The sequence below is a fragment of the Balaenoptera physalus genome, assembly GCF_965194825.1.
Source record: "Balaenoptera physalus genome assembly, chromosome: 11".
Taxonomy (NCBI): domain Eukaryota; kingdom Metazoa; phylum Chordata; class Mammalia; order Artiodactyla; family Balaenopteridae; genus Balaenoptera; species Balaenoptera physalus.
Genome location: NC_138896.1, coordinates 15,985,867 through 16,009,652, shown reverse-complemented (window position 1 = coordinate 16,009,652; position 23,786 = coordinate 15,985,867). Strand labels below are relative to the sequence as shown.

The following is a 23,786-nucleotide window of genomic DNA, read 5'->3' as shown; positions in this document are numbered from 1 at the left end:
GATGCCAGAATAGGGGAAAAACAATGAAATCTTCAGCCAAAAAAAGCCCTCAGTTCAGCTGCTACAGCGGTAGGAGCCATGAGTGCCCGCCCCGCCCAAGCTGCACCATCTTGGTTTACCTCCTCTGCACCCTCCCTCCGGGCAGCCCCACTTGCTCACAGCTCTGTTGTCCTTTCTCTTGTCTCAGCGCCCTCTAGCCAGCATTTGCCCTTCATTATCTGGGACTGTTATTGCCCCCTGAAGCAGCCTGAGCCCAGCTGCGCTGTCTGCCTGGCTGTCCACGTTTCTGGCTTGGGTGCTCATTGTCTGTGTTAGCGCCCTGGTTACAGAGTCTCATAGGTTTTGAGTTGTCTGCTTCCGTCTTCATAGGTTAACTTGTAACCCTGGGCCCTTCTCTCCCTTTTCTTTGGATGTGCCCGACCCCCTCCACACTCCCTTACTCTAGGGGAGAGAGCTGCTAGTGAGGAGATGACTTTATAAAAAAATGGAACGGTGAAATAAAAAATGGTCCATTAAATCAGATTTTTAAAAAAGAGGTACTTGTTTTTTCATAACAGGCATTGAAGCACATTGACTTGCATTCCTGAGTAAGATGGATGGGGCTGAGGGTTTCCTCCAGTGTTTGGAAAATCTAAGTCCCTATGAGGACTAATAAACAGGAACTGGAGAGAGACAGAAAAACCACCCTAGTCCTGGTGTTTTAAGCACATGATGTTGCCAGACGCAAGATTTTTTTCAGGAATATATGTATCATGTTGTAGCAGAAATGCCTGTATTTAACTCAGTACCATTTAATACCTACAGTACGCTGGGTACTTTTCTAGAAGCTGGGGGATGGGATGGTGAGCAAAAGGTAGAAATCATTCTTACTTCCATGGAAGAGAGAGCTTAGTGGAAGTGACAGGAAATAATTGAAAAATTTATTAATACCCACTAACATCATACTCTGAGTGAATGGTACAAAGATTTATGATGTAACAGGAATCTGCTCTTGGGAGAAAGCAGCGTTTGAGTCCTGGAGTCTGAGGGTGCTGAGAGTGGTGGATGGAACACTGTGGGCTGTGTTCCAGACCCAGGGAGCAGCATAGATAAGCCCCATTGTGATAGGAGGAAGCCCCGAGAAACATGAGTGTGGGCAGAATATAGAATCAATCCAAGGTATAGAGCAGTGAGCTGAGAAGAGACAAGGGTAGGTATCAGTGTCCCTGTTTATCATATATGGAAGTGGAGGCTCAGAGAGGGTGAGCAGTTAAACAAAACTCACACAGCAAGGCCCGAGTTTCAGATGCAAAATTTTTTCTTCTTTTTTAAACAGCAAGAGCAGTAGTGCAGTTACTAAAAATTTCTCTAGGAGAAGCTATTTTGGATGAATGTTACTGCTAGGGGAGTAGCACAAAATGGTGATTTGTTTGTGATCACATGCATTTAACCAACTAAGCATGCTAATTTCTATATTTAGGCAGGAGTTCTAGGGAAAGAATTAAATCATTATCAATCCAGATCACTCATGTAGATTTCCATTCTTTTTAAAAACAATCTAGTTTATTATTTTTTTTAGAAAACACCTTTGTTTAGGGTGAAATCGACATTTCTGTCACTTCTGTCAATTACAAGCAATTCAACCTAATACGTTGTTTTCATAGTTGCTTATGTATATAATTTAAGTTCCCTATCTAGATCAGCTCTGTCCAATAGAAGTTTCTACAATGACCAAAATACCATCCAGTATGTTGGCCACCAGTGCATGTGGCTGTTGAGCTTTTGAAATGTGGCTAGTGTGACTGAGGAACGGAGTTTTCAATTTATCTAATTTGAATTTTAACAGCCACATGTTGCCAATGGCTATTATAGATTGCCTCTCAAAAAAAGTTTTCAGAATCTTTTAAAAACAATTATTTTCAGAAACTCTTAAGAGAATCACTGAATCTGGCAAAAGAAATTAAAATTGAATCATCTTTTTAGTCGAGGTGGCTCTAGATGCATTCCAGATCCGTTCCTCACTAGGGGATAATTTAAATAACTGGCAATGAATGGCAGTTGTATGCAAATCCATTTCTCAGGATACCCTTCCCTGATTGACATTTAAAATGTTAGATGGGCTTCATTTTTCTGTGTAGTCACTTTTCAATGTACAGTGACTACAAATCCCAGCTTTAAATTTCTTAGTCTAATTTTTTTCCTTTAAGTTGTAAATGAGCCCCAAGTGAACATGTAAATGTATTATGAAAGAACTTGTGATTCCAAAAAGATGGTGGAGTAGAAGGACTTGAGCTTACCTCCTCTTGTGAAAACACTGAAATCACAACTAACTGCTGACCAACCATCAACAAAAAAGACTGGCATCTACCAAAAAAGATATTTTATATTCAAAGACAAAGAAGAAGCCACAGCGAGACGGTAGGAGGGGTGCTTTTGCAACATAAATCCTATACCCATCAGGTGGGTGACCCACAAACTGGAAAATAATTATATCACAGAGGTTCTCCCACAAGAATGAGAGTCCTGAGCCCCACGTCAGGCTCCCCAGCATGAGGGTCTGGCATCAGGAGGAGGAACCCCCAGAGCATTTGGCTTTGAAGGCCCGTGGGGCTTGAGTACAGGAGCTCCACAGGACTGGGGGAAACAGAGACTGCACTCTTGGAGGGCGTGCACAAGTTTTCATGTACACTGGGACCCAGCACAAGGCAGTACCTCCATAGGAGCTGGGGCTGGACCTACCTACGAGCCTTGGAGGGTCTCCTGGGGAGGCAGGGGTCAGCTGTGGCTCATTGGGGGTGGGGTGGGGCAAGGACACTGGTAGCAGAGGCCCCAGAGGATATTGATCAGCGTGAACTCTCGCAGAGGTTGCCATTTTGGCATCAAGACATGGCCCTTCCCACCAGCCTACAGGCTCCAGTGCTTGGATGCCTCAGGCCAAACAACCAGTAGGGTAGGAACACAGCCCCACCCATCAGCAGACAGTGAAAGTGCATAAAGCCATACTGAGCTCACAGCCACCTCTAAACACACCCCTTGACATGGCCCTGACCACGAGAGGGAGAAGACCCAGCTCCACCTACAAGTGGGCAGGCACCAGTCCCTCCCGCCAGGAAGCCTGCACAAACCTCAAGACCAGCCTCACCCACCAGAGGGCAGACACCAGAAGCAAGAGGAGCTACGATCCTCCAGCCAGCAGAAAGAAGACCACAAACACAGAAAGTTAGACAAAATGGGACAGCAGAGAAATATGTTCCAGACGAAGGAACAAGATAAAAACCGACAAGAACAACTAAATGAAGTGGACATAGGCAACCTACCTGAAAAAGAATTTAGAGTAATGATAGTAGAGATGATCAAGATCTCAGAAAAAGAATGGAGGCACAGACGAAGAAGTTACAAGAGATGTTTAACAAAGAGCTAGAAGATTTAAGAACGAACAGAAATGAACAATACAATAACTGGAATGAAAAATAAAGTAGAAGGGATCGATAGCAGAATAACTGAAGCAGAAGAACGAATAAGTGAGCTGAAATACAGAATGGTAGAAATCACTGCCGTGGAACAGAATAAAGAATGAAAAGAAATGAGGACAGTCTCAGAGACCTCTGGGACAACATTAAATGCACCAACATTCACATCATAGGGGTCCCAGAAGGAGAACAGAGAGATAAAGGGCCTGAGAAAATATTTGGAGAGATTATAGCTGAAAACTTCCCTAACATGAGAGAGGAAACAATCAAGTCCAGGAAATGCAGAGAGTCCCATACAAGATAAACCCAAGGAGGAACACACTGAGACACATATTAATCAAACTGACAAAAATTAAAGACAAAGAAAAAATATTAAAAGCAACAAGGGAAAAGTAACAAATAACATACAAGGGAATCCCCATAGGGTTATCAGCTGATTTTTTTCAGCAGAAACTCTGCAGGCCAGAAGGGAGTGGCATGATATTATATAAAGTGATGAAAGGGAAAAACCTACAACCAAGAATACCCTACCCAGCAAGGCTCTCATTCAGATTCAACAGAGAAAAAGTTTTACAGACAAGCAAAAGCTAAGAGAATTCAGCACCACCAAACCAGATTTATAACAAATCCTACAGGAACTTCTCTAGGTGGAAAAGAAAAGATCACAACTAAAGTCAAGAAAATTAAGAATGGGAAAGCTCATCAGTAAAGGCAAACATAAAGTAAAGGTAGGAAATCATCTGCACACAAATATGATATCAAAACCAGCAATTGTGAGAAGAGGAGAGCACAAATGCAGGATATTGGAAATGCATTGGAAATTAAGTGACCAGCAACTTAAAACAATCTTGTACATATATAAACCGCTATATCAAAACCTCATGGGAACCATACACCAAAAATCTACAATAGATACACACACAAAAAAAGAAAAAGCAATCCAAAAACAACAATAAAGATAGATATCAAATCACAAGAGAAGAGAACAAAAGAGGAAGGGGAGAAAAAAAGACCTTCAAAAACAAATCCAAAACAATTAACAAAATGGCAATAAGAACATTAATATTGATAATTACCTTAAATGTAAATGGATTAAATGCTCCAACCAAAAGACACAGACTGGCTGAATGGATACAAAAACAAGACCCATATATATGCTGTCTACAAGAGACCCACTTCAGATCTAGGGACACATACAGACTGAAAGTGAGGGGATGGAAAAAGGTATTCCATGCAAATGCAAATCAAAAGGAAGCTGGAGTAGCAATACTCATGTCAGACAAAATAAACTTTAAAATAAAGACTGTTACAAGAGACAAGGACACTACAAAATGATCAAGGGATCAATCCAAGAAGAAGATATGACAATTGTAAATATGTATGCACCCAACATAGGAGCACCTCAATATATAAGGCAAATGTTAACAGCCATAAAAGGAGAAATCGACAGTAACACAATAATAGTGGGGGACTTTAACACCCCACTTTCATCAATGGACAGATCGTCCAGAGAGAAAATCAATAAGGAAACACAGGCCTTAAATGACATATTAGATCAGATGGACTTAATTGATATTTATAGACCATTACATCCAAAAGCAGCAGAATACACTTTCTTCTCAAGTGCACATGGAACATTCTCCAGGATAGATGACATCTTGGGCCACAAATCACACCTTGGTAATTTTAAGAAAATTGAAATCATATCAAGCATCTTTTCCAACCACAACACTTGAAATTAGAAATCAATTACAGGAAAAAAACTGTAAAAAACAAACATGGAGGCTAAACAATATGTTACTAAACAACCAATGGATCACTGAAGAAATCAAAGAGGAAATCAAAAAATACCTCGAGACAAATGACAATGAAAAGATGACGACCCAAAACCTATGGGACACAGCAAAAGCAGTTATAGGAGGGAAGTTTATAGCAATACAGTCTTAACCTCAGGGAACAAGAAAAATCTCAAACAACATAACCTTACACCTAAAGCAACTAGAGAAAGAAGAACAAAGAAAACCCAAAGTTAGCAGAAGGAAAGAAATCATAAAGATCAGAGCAGAAATAAATGAAATAGAGATGAAAACATTAGCAAAGATCAGTGAAACTAAAAGCTGGTTCTTTGAGAAGATAAACAAAATTGATAAACCTTTATCCAGACTCATCAAGAAAAAAAGGGAGAGGACTCAAATCAATAAAGTTAGAAATGAAAAAGGAGAAGTTACAACTGACAGCACAGAAATACAAAAGATCATAAGAGACTACTACAAATAACTATATGCCAATAAAATGGACAACCTAGAAGAAATGGACAAATTCTTACAAAGGTACAACCTTCCAAGACTGAACCAGGAAGAAATAGAAAATATGAACAGACCAATCACAAGTACTGAAACTGAAACAGCAATTAAAAACTTCCAAGAAACAAAATCCCAGGGCCAGATGGCTTCACAGGTAAATGCTATCAAACATTTAGAGAAGAGTTAAACACATGTCCTTCTGAAACTCTTCCAAAAAATTGCAGAGGAAGGAACACTCCCAAGCTCATTCTATGAGGTCACCATCATTCTGATGACAAAACCAGACAAAGTCATCACACACACACAAAACTACAGGCCATTATCACTGATCCTCAACAAAATACTAGCAAACCGAATCCAACAACACACTCAAAGGATCATACACCATGATCAAGTGGGATTTATCCCAGGGATGAAAGGATTTTTCAATATCCACAAATCAATCAGTGTGATACACCACATTAACAAACTGAAGAATAAAAACCATATTATCACCTCAATAGATGCAGAAAAAGCTTTGGACGAAATGCAACACCCATTTATAATATAAACTCTCCAGAAAGTGGGAATAGAGGGAACTTACCTCAACATAATAAAGGCCATATATGAGAAACCCAGAGCCAACATCATTCTCAATGGTTAAAAGCTGAAAGCATTCCCACTAAGATCAGGAACAAGGCTAGCATGTCCACTGTTGCCACCTTTATTCAACATAGTTTTGGAAGTCCTAGTCATGTCAGTCAGAGAAAAGAAGAAATAAAAGGAACCCAAATTGGAAAAGAAGAAGTAAAACTGTCACTGTTTGCAGATGACATGATACTATATGTAGAAAGTCATAAAGATGCTACCAGAAAACTACTGGAGCTCATCAATGAACAGTAAAGTTGCAGGATACAAAATTAATACACAGAAATCTCTTGCATTCCTATACACTAACAATGAAAGATCAGAAAAAGAAATTGAGACAATCCCATTTATCATCACATCAAAAAGAACAAAATACATAGGAATAAATCTACCTAAGGAGACAAAAGACTTGTACTCAGAAAACTATAAGACACTGATGAAAGAAATCAAATATGACACAAACAGATGGAAAGATATATACCATGTTCTTGGAATTGGAAGAATCAATATTGTCAAAATGTCTATACTACCCACGGCAATCTACAGATTCAATGCAATCCCTACCAAATTACCAATGACATTTTTCACAGAACTAGAACAAAAAACTTTAAAATTCATATGGAGACACAAAAGACCCCAAATAGCCAAAGCAATCCTGAGAAAGAAAAACGGAGCTGGAGGAATCAGACTTCCTGACTTCAGACTATACTTACAAAGCTACAGTCATCAAAACAGTATGGTACTGGCACAAAAACAGACATATAGATCAATGGAACAGGACAGAAGCCCAGAAATAAACCCACGGACCTATGGTCAATTAATCTACGACAAAGGAAGCAAGAATATACAATGGAGAAAAGACAGTCTTTTCAGTAAGTGGTGCTGGGAAAATGGGACAGCTACACGTAAAAGAATGAAATCAGAACATTCTCTAACACCATATGCAAGAGAAACTCAAAATGCATCAAAGACCTATAAAACTCTTAGAAGAAAAACATAGGCACAACACTCTGACATAAATTGCAGCAATATCTTTTTGGACCCACCTCCTAATAAAAATAAAAACAAAAATAAACAAATGGGACCTAATTAAATTTAAGAGCTTCTGAACAGCAAAAGGAACCATAAAACAAAAAGACAACCCATAGACTGGAAGATAATATTTGCAAACGAAGCAGGTGACAAGGGATTAATCTCCAGAACATGCAAAGAGCTCATGCAGCTCTACGTCAAAAAACAAAACAAAAAATGAACAACCCAATCAAAAAGTGGGCAGAAGACTTAAATAGACATTTCTCCAAAGAAGCAATACAGATGGCCAAAAAGTATATGAAAAGATGCTCGACATCACTAATTATTAGAGAACTGCAAATCAAAACTACAATGTGGTATCACCTCACACCAGTCAGAATGTCCATCATCAGAAAGTCTATAAACAGTAAATGCTGGAGAGGGTGTGGAGAAAAAGGAACCCTCCTACACTGTTGGTAGGAATGTAAATTGGTACAACCACTATGGAGAACAGTCTGGAGGTTCCTTAAAAAACTAAAAATAGAACTACCATATGATCCAGCAATCCCACTCCTGGGCATATATCCAGAGAAAACCATAATTTGAAAAGGAACATGCACCCCAATGTTCATTGCAGCACTATTTACAATAGCCAAGACGTGGAAGCAACATAAAATGTCCATTTACAGAGGAATGGATACTGAAGATGTAGTACATATATACAGTGAATACTACTCAGCCATAAAAAAAGAATGAGGGCTTCCCTGGTGGCACAGTGGTTGAGAATCTGCCTGCCAATTCAGGGGAGAAGGGTTCGAGCCCTGGTCTGGGAAGATCCCACATGCCACGGAGCAACTGGGCCCGTGAGCCACAATTACTGAGCCTGCGCGTCTGGAGCCTGTGCTGCGCAACAAGAGAGGCCGCAATAGTGAGAGGCCCGCGCACCGCGATGAAGAGTGGCCCCCGCTCGCCGCAACTAGAGAAAGCCCTCGCACAGAAATGAAGACCCAGCACAGCCATAAATAAATAAATAAGTAAATGAAAAAAAAAAAAGAATGAAATAATGCCTTTTGCAGCAACATGGATGGACCTAGAGATTGTCATACTAAGTGAAGTAAGTCAGATAAAGACAAATATCATATGGTATCACCCATATCTAGAATCTAATTTTTAAAAATGATACAAATGAACTTATTTACAAAACAGAAAGCCTTACAGATATCAGAAACAAACTTATGTTTACCAAAGGGGAAATGTAGATTGGGGGGATAAATCAGGAGCTTGGGGTTAACATACAAACACTACTATATTATAAGATATCAATTGATAACCAACAAGGACCTCCTGTATAGCACAGGGAACTCTACTCAATATTCTGTGACAACCTATATGAGAAAAGAATACAAATGAATATATATATATACTGAATCCCTTTGCTGTACACCTGAAACTAACACAACATTGTAAATCAACTATAATCCAATAAATTTTTTTAAAAAAGAACGAAGTTGTCTTAGCTCAGGCTGCTATGACTAAATACTATAGACTGGGTGACTTAAACAGCAGATATTATGTCTCACGATCTTGGAGGCTGGGAAGTCCAAGATCAAGATGCCAGCAGATTTGGTTTCCGATGAAAGCTCTCTTTGTGGCTGGCAGAAGGCTACCTTCTCACTGTGTCCTCACATAGCAGAGAGAGAGACCGAGGGAGACAAGGACAGCAAAAGAGATGGGGTGAGGGACAGTGAGAGGGACACAGAGAAAGATGGCTCACGCTCTGATTTCCCTTTATTTTCTAATAAGGGTACTAATGCTGTCATGGGGGCCCCACCATCATTTCCTCATCTAAACCAAATTACCACCCAAAGTCTACTTCTCCAAATACCATCAAATTGGAAGTCAGGGCTTCGACGTATGAATTTGGGGGAGGACACAAACATTTAGCCAGAGCAGAACCTTTCTATGAAATCATTTTCAAAAGCAAAATCTCATGTTGTTGTCTTTAACTAGCTAACACTTTATTAAATTCAATGTATAAGAATGTTAGAATTTGTGTAGGAATTTTTGTAGATAGAAAACTCCTTGAGAGTAGAACTATGCTTTATTCATCTGTGTATCTGGAATACCTAGTTTAGTCCTAGCATGCTCTATAAATGTTAGCTGAGTTTTTCCATAACAAAAAGATGGAAGTATTGCTTAAAATTTGAGAGAAGTATGGAATGTCAGAATAGGTTACTAAACCTCCCTGGGAAGTTGAAGTTTTTTTTCCCTTGACTTCCAGAATATTTGGCTTTAATCTAACAAAATTGCTCCAGTGTAGATTTGGCCACATGTAAAAGATTAAGGCAAAATGCAAGAACAAAGTACATTTTACGAGAGCAGACTTTGGAAGCTGGAGTTCCCTCTGCCTGGGGTGTGCCTGTGAGAATCCCAGCTTACACTTGCTGAGCCAGTGTGTTTATCTGTAGAGCTGTTATTCACTCTCATTAATGTCCTGGTTTAAATAGTAAATCAGATGGTCACTTACTTGTGGCTATTCACCCCTCTGCTAATTACTACCATGATGTCTATACGTCTCTTCTTTTCCATTCCCAAAAGAAGAGGTGGGGTCTTTGCCTTTGGTAGATCCCAGTTCAATGCTTCGTACATCCTAGGCAGTAAATGCTTATTGAAAGAAGAAATGAAGATATGTTTGCTTCTGTTGGAGCTTTTAACTATTCTATAGACCTGACATTATGATCACAGAAGCTGGGGAATGATATGTAAATCAACTGTGGGTCCCCTGCCCCTTAACATTATTTTCCTTTGCTCTTCAAAAAGCATTGGAGAAAGTGTAAATTCAGTTTTCCCAAATGGATATAGAACAATTTTATAAAAGCTGTTTCTAATTACTTGCATTCATTGATGTGTACAGTATTTATTGGGCATCTACACTGTGTCCAGTACCACACTTATGCAATAAGTCCACAAACCTCAAAAGCAAAACTTGTTTTAGTTTGGATGAAAATCGAGTTATGGAGTAGGCTTTTGAAATCTGGATTCTTCAGGCTCATAATATATACAAGAACCCCTGACACTTAGTGGAGCACATTGGCTAAAGTGTCAGTTGCATTTGTGTTTGGGGAACATAGGGTAGGGCTTCAATTTCATCCCATGCATCCTTGGACTTTTAATATGGTGGGTTTCTAGCTGTCAGGGTTGATTCTCTCGATCTGCTTATTACATCAGTGGGACATCGCCATACGTCTGTCTGCAGATGGGCTGGTTGGTTTGCTCTGCCCAGCTTTGTGGTTTTGGTTCATCCCTGGCCCACTCACCCACCAAAGGGAGTTATCTGTGGAGTGGATCAAGGCAAGCCTGAGGGCAGTCAGGTCCGCCAGTACCAAAAGGTGATGTAATTGCTTCATGTGACATTTCCCACATACACCCTTGTTTGAAATATAATTTGTGTGTTTATTCCTAGGTCCATGTACTTTTACTTACACATTATCAGTCTCCTGATCATACTATTCCTGCCAATCAAACCACAAGCTCATAATCAAAGGCGGCCTCAGACTCTGAACTCTGTTAATAAGAAAAAAATAGATTGATACCTCCAAAAAAAAGAAACAAACAAAAGCTGAACACGTAAGACTGCAAATCACTGGACAGAGGAGATAAAAAGACTCCAGAGTTCTCCAGTGACTTAGAGGTGATGTTTACATGCATCTATTTTGTTTTGATTTTTTAAGTGCAGGGAGTATTTTTATAAAGCTTTTTTTGTACCATTGAATCAGCCATGTCCAGTTGATTTAATACTTTCTAGGACATTTGAGTAGTATGGATGTGTGTGGAGAATGTGCTAGAACTGCAGAGACGGTCCATTCTGGGCTAGCTGGGTCTTCACTTTTCTGGCATGATCTCCAACCACTGAAATCTGGACGTTGGGAACCCGGGCGTCTGCTCCAGAAGTTAGAAGGTAAAGCTGAGATGACTTGTCTTCCAGAACATATGCAAGACGGTTGTTCCTTGGGAAGCCCCCCAATCCTTTGCCTTGTGACATTACTGTTCTCAAACACATTAACTACACTCAGAAGACTGCCGGGGAGGGACCGTGTGGAGAGAGGTTTGCAGAATACTGAAAATTCAATGAGCCTGGAGGACTAACTGTGAATGGACACTTGAATGGATTGGAAGTCAGGCACGTGCCCTGAAGGTGGCTGCGTTTCCCCCCCACACTCCCCCCACCAGGGATGTAACCCTTCTTTCTTCTGAAATGAGCCAAGATTGGAAATCAGAAAGTCTCCTGTCCACGTACCAGAAGTCTCAGAGGGGCTACTGTTTTCCAAATGTTTTCCATTGCATATGTGCCTTCTGCTTGCCCAGGCATGGCCCTGAGAAAACACCCAGATTTCACATCATTAAGGCAGAGGGATGTCTTTTTATAAATATTTTTAAAAGTAATTTAAAGTTATATTGAAGTTTGGGAAGAAGAGGCAGATATTTCTCTTTTTTCCCCTCACTTCTCAGAGGTGTTCATGATCACAGCCATGATGTTCACTTGGGCTGGTTTCCATTTTTTTCAGTTTCATAGCTGATTAAATCTGGCATTGTTTTAGTTAAATCATCCTATTAGAAAGCAGAGATTGAAAAACGGTTTTCCTTTCTGTCTTTGTAATGAATGTGCTGTGGCTCCTTTGGGAAACTTCTATTGGGTGATATTCTATGTGGGAGAAGGAAACATGGCATTAAATGTTGTGGAAAATAATAATGATAATAATAAAATATATGCTACAATGTTGTACCCTCAATCAAAACCTTGGGAGGAGAGAATCTGTTCAAATCAGATGGTGAAAAATGAGTTTCTTACTAAATCAATACTGCATTTCTACATAAAGGAAATATTTCTAAAAAGAATTGCTTTTTGTTTGTGTCAGACTTGCCGTTCTGAGGCATGTGTGTGTATTTTGTGTGTGTTTTAACAAATGTGTACAAGGTTTTACTTGCTTATTATTTGAGCATCACACGTTCAATTTGTACTACATGTCAGGTGCTTGGATGTTTTTGGTTTGATTTCTGATCTTCGTTCCTAACAGTGCAGGTAGGATTAACCTCCTTTTACAGATGAGGAAACAGAATCAGGAAGATGGCTGCTAACCGCCCCACAGTCACAGACTTAGTGCTTGAGCTGAGATTTGAATCCAAGACGGTCCCAAGAAAGCCACTGGCCGTGGATCTTTCTATGAGGTGTCCTGCTGGTGCATCTCTTTGGACAATGAAATGTGAAACGATGTGCTTGTCCCTTAAAGAGTTTGTGTGGTCCTGGTGCTGCTCAGAACCAGAGCTCTAGTCCTTATGTGAGACGATGGAAGTTAAGAAGTAGCACTTTTGTGCCAGCGTAGGAGGCTCACCCCAGTTTAACCAGGGAACCTTGTGGCAACCCTACTTTGCTGTCCCGGGAGGAATATTAGATAGTGGATAGAGGGAAGAGAATGTAGGTGCCTAAAAATCTGTCAGGGTCTGTCTCCAACAGGAATATTTTGAGGTGCAAGACCAAGAAAAATACCCATCTTGCACACCAGCAAAAAATGGTATACATCACCATTGGCGTGGAGTGTGTGGAATAATCCATCTTACAATGAAATCTTTGAACTTGCAATATGATCTACGTCTGGGGTTCTCTGTATTTAGTATCTTCATTTCTGAGAGAAGCACTTTGGTGGCAAGAGGAGAGGTGACCATTAGGGAGACCAGCAGTCCTGCTTTGCAGAGACTCTGCCAACCTCTCAGTCCTGGGCAAACAAGGACCACTGGTCCCTTAAGAGACCACTCAGAATCAATTAGTCATTATGGAATGGAAGTCAAGCCTATGGCATCTGAGCTTATAGATTCTCTATTTCAGACAGTGCTAGGTTCTGGGACACCCTTTTCATATTATGAGGCCTTATTCAGTACTAAAAGGACAACACCTCCAAGAGCAATTAGTACCTTTTTTCCCCGAGAACATTTAACCATAGAAAAAATTTCAATTTAGGACCAAAGTTTAAACAGAAGATTGGGACTGTTCCTATTGCCTTAGAGTTCCTAGTTGTCCTAAACATAATATGCATTTAATAAATATGTTTTGGGTTGATGAGCTTGCAGTTTAAAAGAAATACGTTTTAGGGTTTGTTTTTGAAAAGGCCAGATTTAAAATATTCTATTTTAGCTCAACATCGCTAATCATCATGGAAATGTGAATCAAAACCACAATGAGATTTCACCTCACACCAGTCAGAATGGCTATCATCAAAAAGAACACAAGGATAGAAAACCCAGAGATAAACCCATGCACCTATGGTCACCTAATCTATGACAAAGTCAGCGAGAATATACAATGGAGAAAAGATCGTCTCTTCAATAAGTGGTGCTGGGAAAACTGGACAGCTACATGTAAAAGAATGAAATTAGAACACTCCCTACCACCATACACAAAAATAAACTCAAAATGGATTAAAGACCTAAATGTAAGGCTGGATACTATAAAACACTTAGAGGAAAATATAGGAAGAACACTCTTTGACATAAATCACAGCAAGATCTTTTTCAATCCACCACCTACAGTAATGAAAATAAAAACAAAAATAAACGGGACCTAATTAAAAGCTTTTGCACAGCAAAGGAAACCATAAACAAAACAAAAAGACAACCCTCAGAATGGGAGAAAATATTTGCAAACGAAGCAACTGACAAGGGAATAATTTCCAAAATATACAAACAGCTCATGCAGCTCAATATCAAAAAAAACAAACAACCCAATCAAAAAATGGGCAGAAGACCTAAATAGACATTTCTCCAAAGAAGACATACAGATGGCCAACAAACACATGAAAAGCTCCTCAACATCAGTAATTATTCGAGAAATGCAAATTAAAACTACAATGTGGTATCGCCTCATACTGGTCAGATTGGCCATCATCAAAAACTCTACAAACAGTAAATGCTGGAGAGGGTATGGAGAAAAGGGAACCCTCCTACACTGTTGGTGGGAATATAAATTGGTACAGCTATTATGGAGAACAGTATGGAGGTTCTTAAAAAACTAAAACTAGAGCTATCATATGACCCAGCAATTCCACTCCTAGGCATATATCTGGAGAAAACCAGAATTCTAAAGGATGCATGCACCCTGATGTTCACTGCAGCACTATTTACAATAGTCAGGACATGGAAGCAACCTAAATGTCCATTGACAGAGGAATAGATAAAGAAGATGTGGTACGTATGTACAATGGAATATTACTCAGCCATAAAAAGGAACAAAATAGTGCCATTTGCAGAGACGTGGATGGACCTAGAGATTATCATAGAGAGTGAAGTAAGTCAGAAAGAGAAAAACAAGTATGTGGAATCTAGAAAAATGGTACAGATGAACTTATTTGTAAAGCAGAAATAGAGTCACAGATGGAGAGAACAAATTTACAGTTATCAAGGGGGGAAGGAGAGGGTTGGATGAGTTAGGAGATTGGGATTGACATATATACACTACTATGTATAAAAGAGATAACTAATGAGAACCTACTGTGTAGCACAGGGAACTCTACTCAGTGCTCTGTGGTGACCTAAATGGGAAGGAAATCTAAAAAAGAGTGAATGTATGGATACATATAACTGATTCACTTTGCTGCACAGCAGAAACTAACAACATTGTAAAGCGACTATACTCCAATAAAAATTAATGAAAAAAAAAAAGAACACAAGTAACAAATGTTGGCAAGAAGGTGAAGAAAAGGGAGCCCTTGTACACTGGTGGTAGGAGTGAGATTTGGTGCAGTCACTGTGGAAAACAGTATGGAGGTTTCTCAGAAAACTAAAAGTAGAACTACCTTATGACCCAACAATTCCACTCCTGGATATATATCCCAAAAAACCCCAAAACACTAATTCAAAAAGAAACAAGCACCCCAGTGTTCACAGCAGCATTATTTACAATTGCCAATGTATGGAAGCAACCTAAATGTCCATCAACAGATGAATGGGTAAAGAAGATACACACACACGCATGCACACACACATACATATATACATATGTATGTACACACACACACACATACACTGGAATACTACTCAGCCATAAAAAAGAATGAAATTTTTCCATTTGCAGCAACATGGAGTGACTTAGAGGGCATTATGTATGCTCAGTGAAATAAGACAGAGAAAGACAAATACTGTATGATATCATTTATATGTGGAACCTAAAAAATACAACAAACTAGTGAATAAAAAAGAAAAGAAGTAAACTCACAGATATAGAGAACAAACTAGTGGTTACCAGTAGGGAGAGGGAAAGGAGGGGCAACACAGGGGTAGGAGAAAAAAGGGGTTATTATGGGATTATATGAAATCATGTATATGAAACTTTTGAAAATTGTAAAGCACTATAGACTTTAAAGAATATTTCATTCAATTACAAACATTTCTATTTTAGTTTTAAGGTTACCATAAAGAAGAGGAACATTATTCAGTAGCTGCAAAAAATCAGTAAGTGCTTCAGTCTGAGATTTTGACAGGCTAAGAGAGAAAAAGGCAGAAATCGGGAGGACAAAAGAGGAGTTGGTGGGTGGTCCCAGAATGGGGTGGGTGTGCCCTCTGTACTGTGCAGGCTGAGGGCAGTGAGCAGAGGGCCCTTCTGAACAGCCCTTCTCCACCCTGGCTGCACATCACAACCACAACAGGAAGTTTAAAAAGAAGTGATCGGGCTTCCCTGGTGGCGCAGTGGTTGAGAGTCTGCCTGCCAATGCAGGGGACACTGGTTCGAGCCCTGGTCTGGGAAGATCCCACATGCCGCGGAGCAACTAGGCCCATGAGCCACAATTACTGAGACTGCACGTCTGGAGCCTGTGCTCCGCAACGAGAGGCCGCGATAATGAGAGGCCCACGCACCACGATGAAGAGTGGCCCCCGCCTGCCACAACTGGAGAGGGCCCTCGCACAGAAACAAAGACCCAACACAGCCATAAATTAATTAATTAATTTTTTTAAAAAAGAGAGAGAGAAAATGCCAGAATTTAAAAAAAAAAAAAAAAATAGTGATCAATGCCCAGCCTCGCGAGAGACCACATCTTATCTCTTCTTGTCTCCAGCACTTGTCATAGTGCTTGGCACGTAATGAAGATTCAGTAAGTGTTCATTGAATGAATGAGGAATTGAAAGCATGTTTAATGCGTTGTTGGGTTTGACAGTTTTGATGGAGTCAGTTTTTGTGCTGGGAAACATCTTTTCTGCTTTTCAGAATTAGTTTTTGAAATAAAGGCATGTGTTTTCAGGGAATTCTGAAAGCACATTATGTGAAATAGCCACTCAGGCAGGCAGTTTACATAGTCTGAAAGCCCCCTGATCTGCCCCTCCATTAATTAATGCATTTTCTTATTTATCAAATTTTGTTGGGTCTGGAATGGGTCTGGCATTCTGTTAGGCACTGCAGGTAAAGATTCTGAAGACCCATTCTCTGCCCTTGAAGAGCTCACAATGTGACCAGAAAGACAAGATCCAGAGCATGTGCTGCAGGAATACCTGGGGGAATCCCAGCATGCAGAATGACAGAGTGATTGGTCGCTGTATCCTTGTTTTCCTGTAAGTTTGGAGCTACCTCATCTCACAGTGCCTGAAGGTTACCCAGCACAGCAACGTCACCACTCACCAGCCTCTTGTCCGGGTGAAGTTAAGCCTGCCCCTATCCTGAAATTGGACACTGCCTTTGCAATAAATCAGTACCAGTTAATGCAGTGGCCCCCCAAAGGAGCAGGCTGTGCTTTCACAGTTGCCCATAGAGATAGTGGGTTGGCTAGACCCCTCCTGGAAGGATCTTTAGTGAAGGTTCCAGGCTCAGTGAATGATGTGATGAGGCCCAAGAGGAAGGGCATTTGCTGAGAGAAGGCCCAGCCCACCTGAGCTTTGTCTAACTCCCTAAACTTACATAAGGCTACAAGCTCCAGGAACAATCGCAAGCCGCCATCCCACCCCCACCTCTGGGCTACAGGAGTGGTTGCAAGCCACTGCCGCTGGACTCCTGGACTCCAGGAGAGTTCTTGAACTGCCACCATTTCCATCGTGTGCTCTGGGGGTACACGTGAGCTGCTGCCGCCGCCGAAAACCCCAGGACAGAGCACCAATCACCTCATCTGCACAGTCCCTATCAAGCACATAATGGTCAGCACACACCGAGGAAACGGGCAACAGACATCCACACTAAAAACAGCCCTCACACCAAAAATATTACAGCTACACAGGGACACTCCCACATATATATAACCCTCTAAGACCACAGTAGATAACTGTTTCTCCTAAACCCCCAGAATAAGAGAGATATAAATGAAGAAGCAGAGGAACCACTTCCAGTTAAAAGACCAAGAAAGAACTTCTTCCCTTGAAAGAACAAACAATGTTCTTCCCTTGAAAGAACAAACAATGAAACAGACCTCTTCAGTCTAATAGACACCAATTTTATAAAGGAGATAATGAAGATACTGAAGCAATTAAGAAAGGCTATTGACAGAAATGCAGAGTACTGTAAAAAGGAACTAGAGACTATAAAGAAGAACCAAGAAAAATTAGGAAACTCATTTGCTGAGACAAAAGCTGAGCTAAAGGCAATGAATAGCTGAATGAATAATGCAGCAGAATGAATAAGTGACCTGGAAGATAGAATGATGGAAAGTACCCAATCAGGACAGTAGACAGAAAGCCAAATGAAAAAAAATGAAAGAAAATGATACAAATGAACTTATTTACAAGATAGAAACAGACTCACAGCTTTAGAGAACAAACTTATTATTACTGGGGGGAGGGGGAGGGGAAGTGGAGGGATAGATTGGGAGTTCGGGATTGACACAGACACACTGTTATATTTAAAATAGATAACCAACAAGGACCTACCGTATAGCACAGGGAACTCTATTCAATATTCTGTAATAACCTATATGAGAAAAGAATTTGAAAAAGGATACTTGTATATGTATATCTGAATCACTTTGCTGTACACCTGAAACTAACACACCATTGTTAATCAATGATACTCCAATATAAAATAAAAATTTTTTTAAAATGAAAGCAATATGAGACCTATGGGATAGTATAGAATGTGCCAATCTATGCATAATAGGGATTCCAGAAGGGGAAGGAGGAGGAAAGGGGAATGAAAATGTATTTGAAGAAATCATGGCTGAAAACTTCCCAAACCTAGACAAAGAAACATATCCAGGTACAGGAAGCACAGAGGGTTCCAAACAAGATAAACCCAAAACAGACGTACACCAAGGCACATTATAATAAAAATGACAAAAGTTAAAGATAAAGAGAGGATTCTAAAGGCAGCAAGAGAAAAACAAAGGGTTAATTACAAGGGAACCCCCATAAGGCTATCAGCTGATTTCTCTACAGAAATGTTGCAAGCCAGAAATGGAGTGGCAAGATATATTCAAAGTCCTGAAAGGGGAAAATCTGCAACCTAGGATACTCTACCCAGCAAGACTATCATTTAGAATAGAAGGAGAGAAAGAATTTCACAGACAAGCAAAAACTAAAAGAATACAGCAATACTAAACCTATCCTAAAAGAAATATTTCTATTCTCTAAATAGAAAAGTAGTAAGAATCCATAGGAAAGAGAAAATCACAATTGGGAAGCAAATCACCTAAATAAGCCAGTACACAAATCAAAAAAAAAAAAAATCAAAAAATTTCTGTGAAAGTGAAGATAACCACAGTGAACAGCAAAAGGATGAAGGTGAAGATGTGAAAGAGGACGTTGGAATCATAAAATGTGGGGGAGGAGAGTAAGAAAATGAGAAAATGTAGGGTTTTTTCATTTCCTAGAAGGTGTTTGAGCCTATATGACTACCGGTCTAAGGCAACTAGATATAGGAAGTGGTTAACAATACTTGAAAAACAGGGTAAACACAAGTCAAAAACATACAATAGATTCACAAAAAACAAAAAGAAGAGAACATAAGTGTAATACAAAAGGAAGTCATCAAAGCACAAAAGGAAGAACAGAAAGGGACACAGAAGAAATATAACATCAATGGGAAAATAAGGTTTAAAATAGCAATAAATACATATCTATCAATAATTACCTTAAATGTCAATGGACTAAATGTTCCAATCAAAAGACACAGGGTGGCAGATTGGATTAAAAAAAAAAAAAAGAGCCTACAATATGCTGCCTATACGAGTCTCACTTTAGGGTAAAGGACACACGTAGATTGAAAGTGAGGGGATGGAAAAACACATTTCATGCAAACAGAAATGACAAGAAAGCGGGGGCCACAATACTCATATCAGACAAAATAGACTTTAAAACAAAGGTTATAAAGAAAGATAAAGAAGGACACTATAGTAAGTCCCCTACATGCAAACCTCCAAGTTATGAAATTTCAAAGATGCGAACATGCGTTCACATGTCCAATCACATAAGTTAGTTCACGTGTCTGGTGTACATTGTCACATGTGTGCATCCTCTACAAGTGGTTGTGCCTTTGTGTACTTTATTGTACAGTACTGTATAGAATACAGTAGTACAGTATCTTTATTTCAAGCCCAGGATGTCCAGAAGCAAGTGTAAAAGCAGTGGTGATGTAGCTGGTACTACTGTACTTTTCAAGGTACTGTACTGTAATATTAAAAATGCTCTCTTTATTTTTTGTGTTTGTTTTTTATGTATTATTTGTGTGAAAAGTATTATAAACCTATTACAGTACAGTACTATATAGACAACTGTGTTAGTTGGTTACCTAGGCTAACTTTGTTGGACTTATGAACAAATTGGACTTATGAACATGCTGTTGGAATGGAACTCATTTGTATGTAGGGGACTTACTGTACATAATGATAAAAGGATCAATACAAGGATTTTACTCTCATATATATACAACATATATACACCTAATATAGAAGCACCCAAATATATAAAACAAATACTAACAGACATAAAGGGACAAATTGATAGGAATACCATAATAGTAGGAGACTTTAACACCCCACTCACATCAATGGACAGATCTTCTAGAGAGAAAATTAATAAAGCAACAGAGATCCTAAATGATACAATAGAACAGTTAGATTTGATACTTTCCGGACACTACATCCAAAAAAAAAAAAAAAAAAAAAAAAAACCCAAACCAGAATACACATTCTTTTCAAATGCACATGGAACATTCTCTAGGATTGACCACATACTAGGGCACAAAACAAGCCTCAGCAAATTTAAGAGTACAGAAATTATCTCAAGCATCTTTTCAGACCACAATGGCATGAAACTAGAAATCAACCACAGAAAATGAAATGAGAAAAAAACGATTACATGGAGACTAAACAACATGCTACTAAAAACCAATGGTCAACAATGAAATCAAAGAGGAAATTAAAAAATACCTCGAGACAAATGACAATGAAAACACAACCATACAAAATCTATGGGATGCAGCAAAAGCAGTTCTTAGAGGGAAGTTCATAGCAATACAGGCCTTCCTCAAAAAACAAAAATCTCAAATAAACAACCTAACTTACCACCTAAGAGAATTAGAAAAAGAAGAACAAACAAAACCTAAAGTCAGCAGAAGGAAGGAAATAATAAAGATTAGAGAGGAAGTAAATAAAATAGAGATTAAAAAAGCAATAGAGAAAAATCAATAAAACCAAGAGCTGGTTCTTTGAAAGGATAAACAAGATTGACAAACCTCTAGCCAGGCTCACCAAGAAATGGAGAGAATCCAAATAAACAAAATAAGAAATGAAAAAGGAGCCATAACAACTGATACTGCAGAAATACAAAAAATCATAAGGGAATGCTATGAACAATTATATGCCAACATATTCAACAACCTAGAAGAAATGGACAAGTTTCTAGAAACATATAGCCACCAAAATTGAATCAAGAAGAAATAGATAATTTGAACAGTCCAATCACTAGGCGTGAAATAGAATCTGTAATTTAAAAACTCTCTACAGACCAAAGTCCAGGACCAGATGGCTTCACAGAAGAATTATACCAAACACACAAAGAAGAACTTATACTGATCCTTCTCAAACTCTTCCAAAAAACTGAAGAGGAGGGAACACTCCCAAAGACATTCTATGAAACCACCATCAACCTAATACCACAACCAGACAAAGACACCACCAAAAAAGAAAATTACAGGCCAATATCTTTGATGAATATAGATGCAGAAATTCTCAACAAAATATTAGCAAACTGAATCCAATAACATAAAAAAGATCATATGTTACAACCAAGTGGAATTCATCCCATGTTCACTAGGATGGTTCAACATATGCAAATCAATCAACGTGATACACCATAGACAAAAGAAAAGACAAAAACCACATGATCATCTCAATAGTTGCAGAAAAAGCATTTGACAAAATTCAACATCCACTCATGATAGAAACTCTTACCAAACTGGGTATAGAGGGGACATATCTCAACATAACATGAGCTATTTATGACAAACCCACAGCCAATATAATACTCATGGTGAAAAGCTGAAAGTCTTCCTGCTAAAATCTGGAACAAGACAAAGATGCCCACTCTAACCTCTTCTATTCAACATAGTATTGGAAGTCCTAGCCACAGCAATCAGAAAAAGAAAGAAAAGGTATCCAAATTGGAAGGGAAGAGGTAAAATTGTCATTATATGCAGATGACATGATACTATATATAGAAAACCCTAAAGACTCCACACAAAAACTACTAGAACTGAATCAAATTCAGCAAGGAAGCAGGATACAAGATTAACATACAGAAATCAGTTGCATTTCTTTACCCTAGCAATGAAATATCAGAAAGGAAATGTAAAAAAAAACCAATACCTTTCAAAATCGCACCCCAAAAAATAAAATACTTAGAAATAAACCTGACAAAGGAGGCAAAAGACTTACATGCTGAAAACTGTAAAACAATAAAGGAAACTGAAGATGATTCAAAGAAATGGAAAGAAATCCCATGCTCTTGGATTGGAAAAATTAGTATTGTTAAAATAGCCATACTACCCAAAGCAATCTACAGAGTTAATGCAATCCCTATCAAATTACCCATGACATTTTTCACAGAACTAGAATAATCCTAAAATTTATGTGGAACCATAAGAGACACAGAATTACCAAAGCAATCCTGAAGAGAAAGAATAAAGCAGGAGGCATAACCCTCCCAGACTTTAGACAATACTACACAGCTACAGTAATCAAAACAGCATGGTATTGGCACAAAAACAGACATATGGATCAATGGAACAGAATAGAGAGTCCGGAAATAAACCCATACCCTTATGGTCAGTTACTCTTTGACAAGTGAGGCAATCCTATACGATGGGAAAAAGTCTCTTCAGCAAGCGGTGTTGGAAAAGTTGGACAGCCACATGTGAATCAGTGAAGTTAGAACACACCCTTTCACCAGACACAAAAATAAACTCAAAATGGCTTAAAGACTTAAACATAAGACATGATACCATAAAACTCCTAGACGAGATCATAGGCAAAACATTCTCTGACATAAATCATACCAATGTTTTCTTAGGTCAGTCTCCAAAGGCAATAGAAACAAAAATAAACAAGTGGGACCTAATCAAGCTTACAAGCTTTTGCACAGCAAAGGAAACCATAAACAAAATGAAAAGACAACCTACAGAATGGGAGAAAATATTTGGAGATGATGTAACCGACAAGGGCTTAATTTCCAAAATACACAAACAGCTCATACAACTCAACAACAACAACAAAACAAACAACCCAATCAAAAAATGGGCAGAAGACCTAAATAGACATTTCTCCAAAGAAGAACTACAAATGGCTAATAGGCACCTGAAAAGATGCTCAACATCACTAATTATTAGAGAAATGCAAATCAAAACTACAATGAGGTACCACCTCACACCAGTCCAAATGGCCATGATTAAGAACTCTACAAATAGCAAATGCTGGAGAGGATGTGGAGAAAAGGGAACTCTCCTACACTGCTAGTGGGAATGTAAGTTAGTAGAGTCACTATGGAAAACAGTATGGAGGTTCCTCAGAAAACTAAAAATAGACTTACCATATGATCCAGCAATCCTACTTATGGGCATATATCCAGAGAAAACTCTAATTCAAAAAGATACATGCATCCTATATTCATAGCAGCACTATACACAATAGCCAAGACATGGAAACAACCTAAATGTCCATTGATAGATGAATGGATAAGGAAGATGTGGTACATATATACAGTGGAATACTACTCAGCCATAAAAAAGAATGAAATAATGCCATTTGCAGTAACATGGATGCAACTAGAGATTATCATACTAAGTGAAGTCAGAAAGAGACAAATACCATATGATATCACTTATATGTGGAATCTAAAATATGACACAAATGAACCTATCTGTGAAACAGAAACAGACTCA

General features: G+C 38.9%; 1 protein-coding gene and 1 long non-coding RNA gene across 5 annotated transcripts in view; both read left to right on the top strand.

Annotated features, from left to right (window-relative positions):
• Positions 1-15,100, top strand: part of MBOAT1 (membrane bound glycerophospholipid O-acyltransferase 1) — a 110,628-nt gene extending 95,528 nt beyond the window's left edge. For all 4 annotated transcript variants that reach the window (XM_082415196.1, XM_082415194.1, XM_082415195.1 and 1 more), the window contains one exon: positions 10,854-15,100. In XM_082415196.1, the coding sequence (XP_082271322.1) occupies positions 10,854-10,928 (75 nt within the window). In that variant the 3' untranslated portion in view covers positions 10,929-15,100. The remainder of the gene's footprint in view (positions 1-10,853) is intronic.
• Positions 1-23,786, top strand: part of LOC309638865 — a 722,672-nt gene that overhangs the window by 522,211 nt on the left and 176,675 nt on the right. The gene's annotated exons all lie outside the window — the stretch shown is intronic.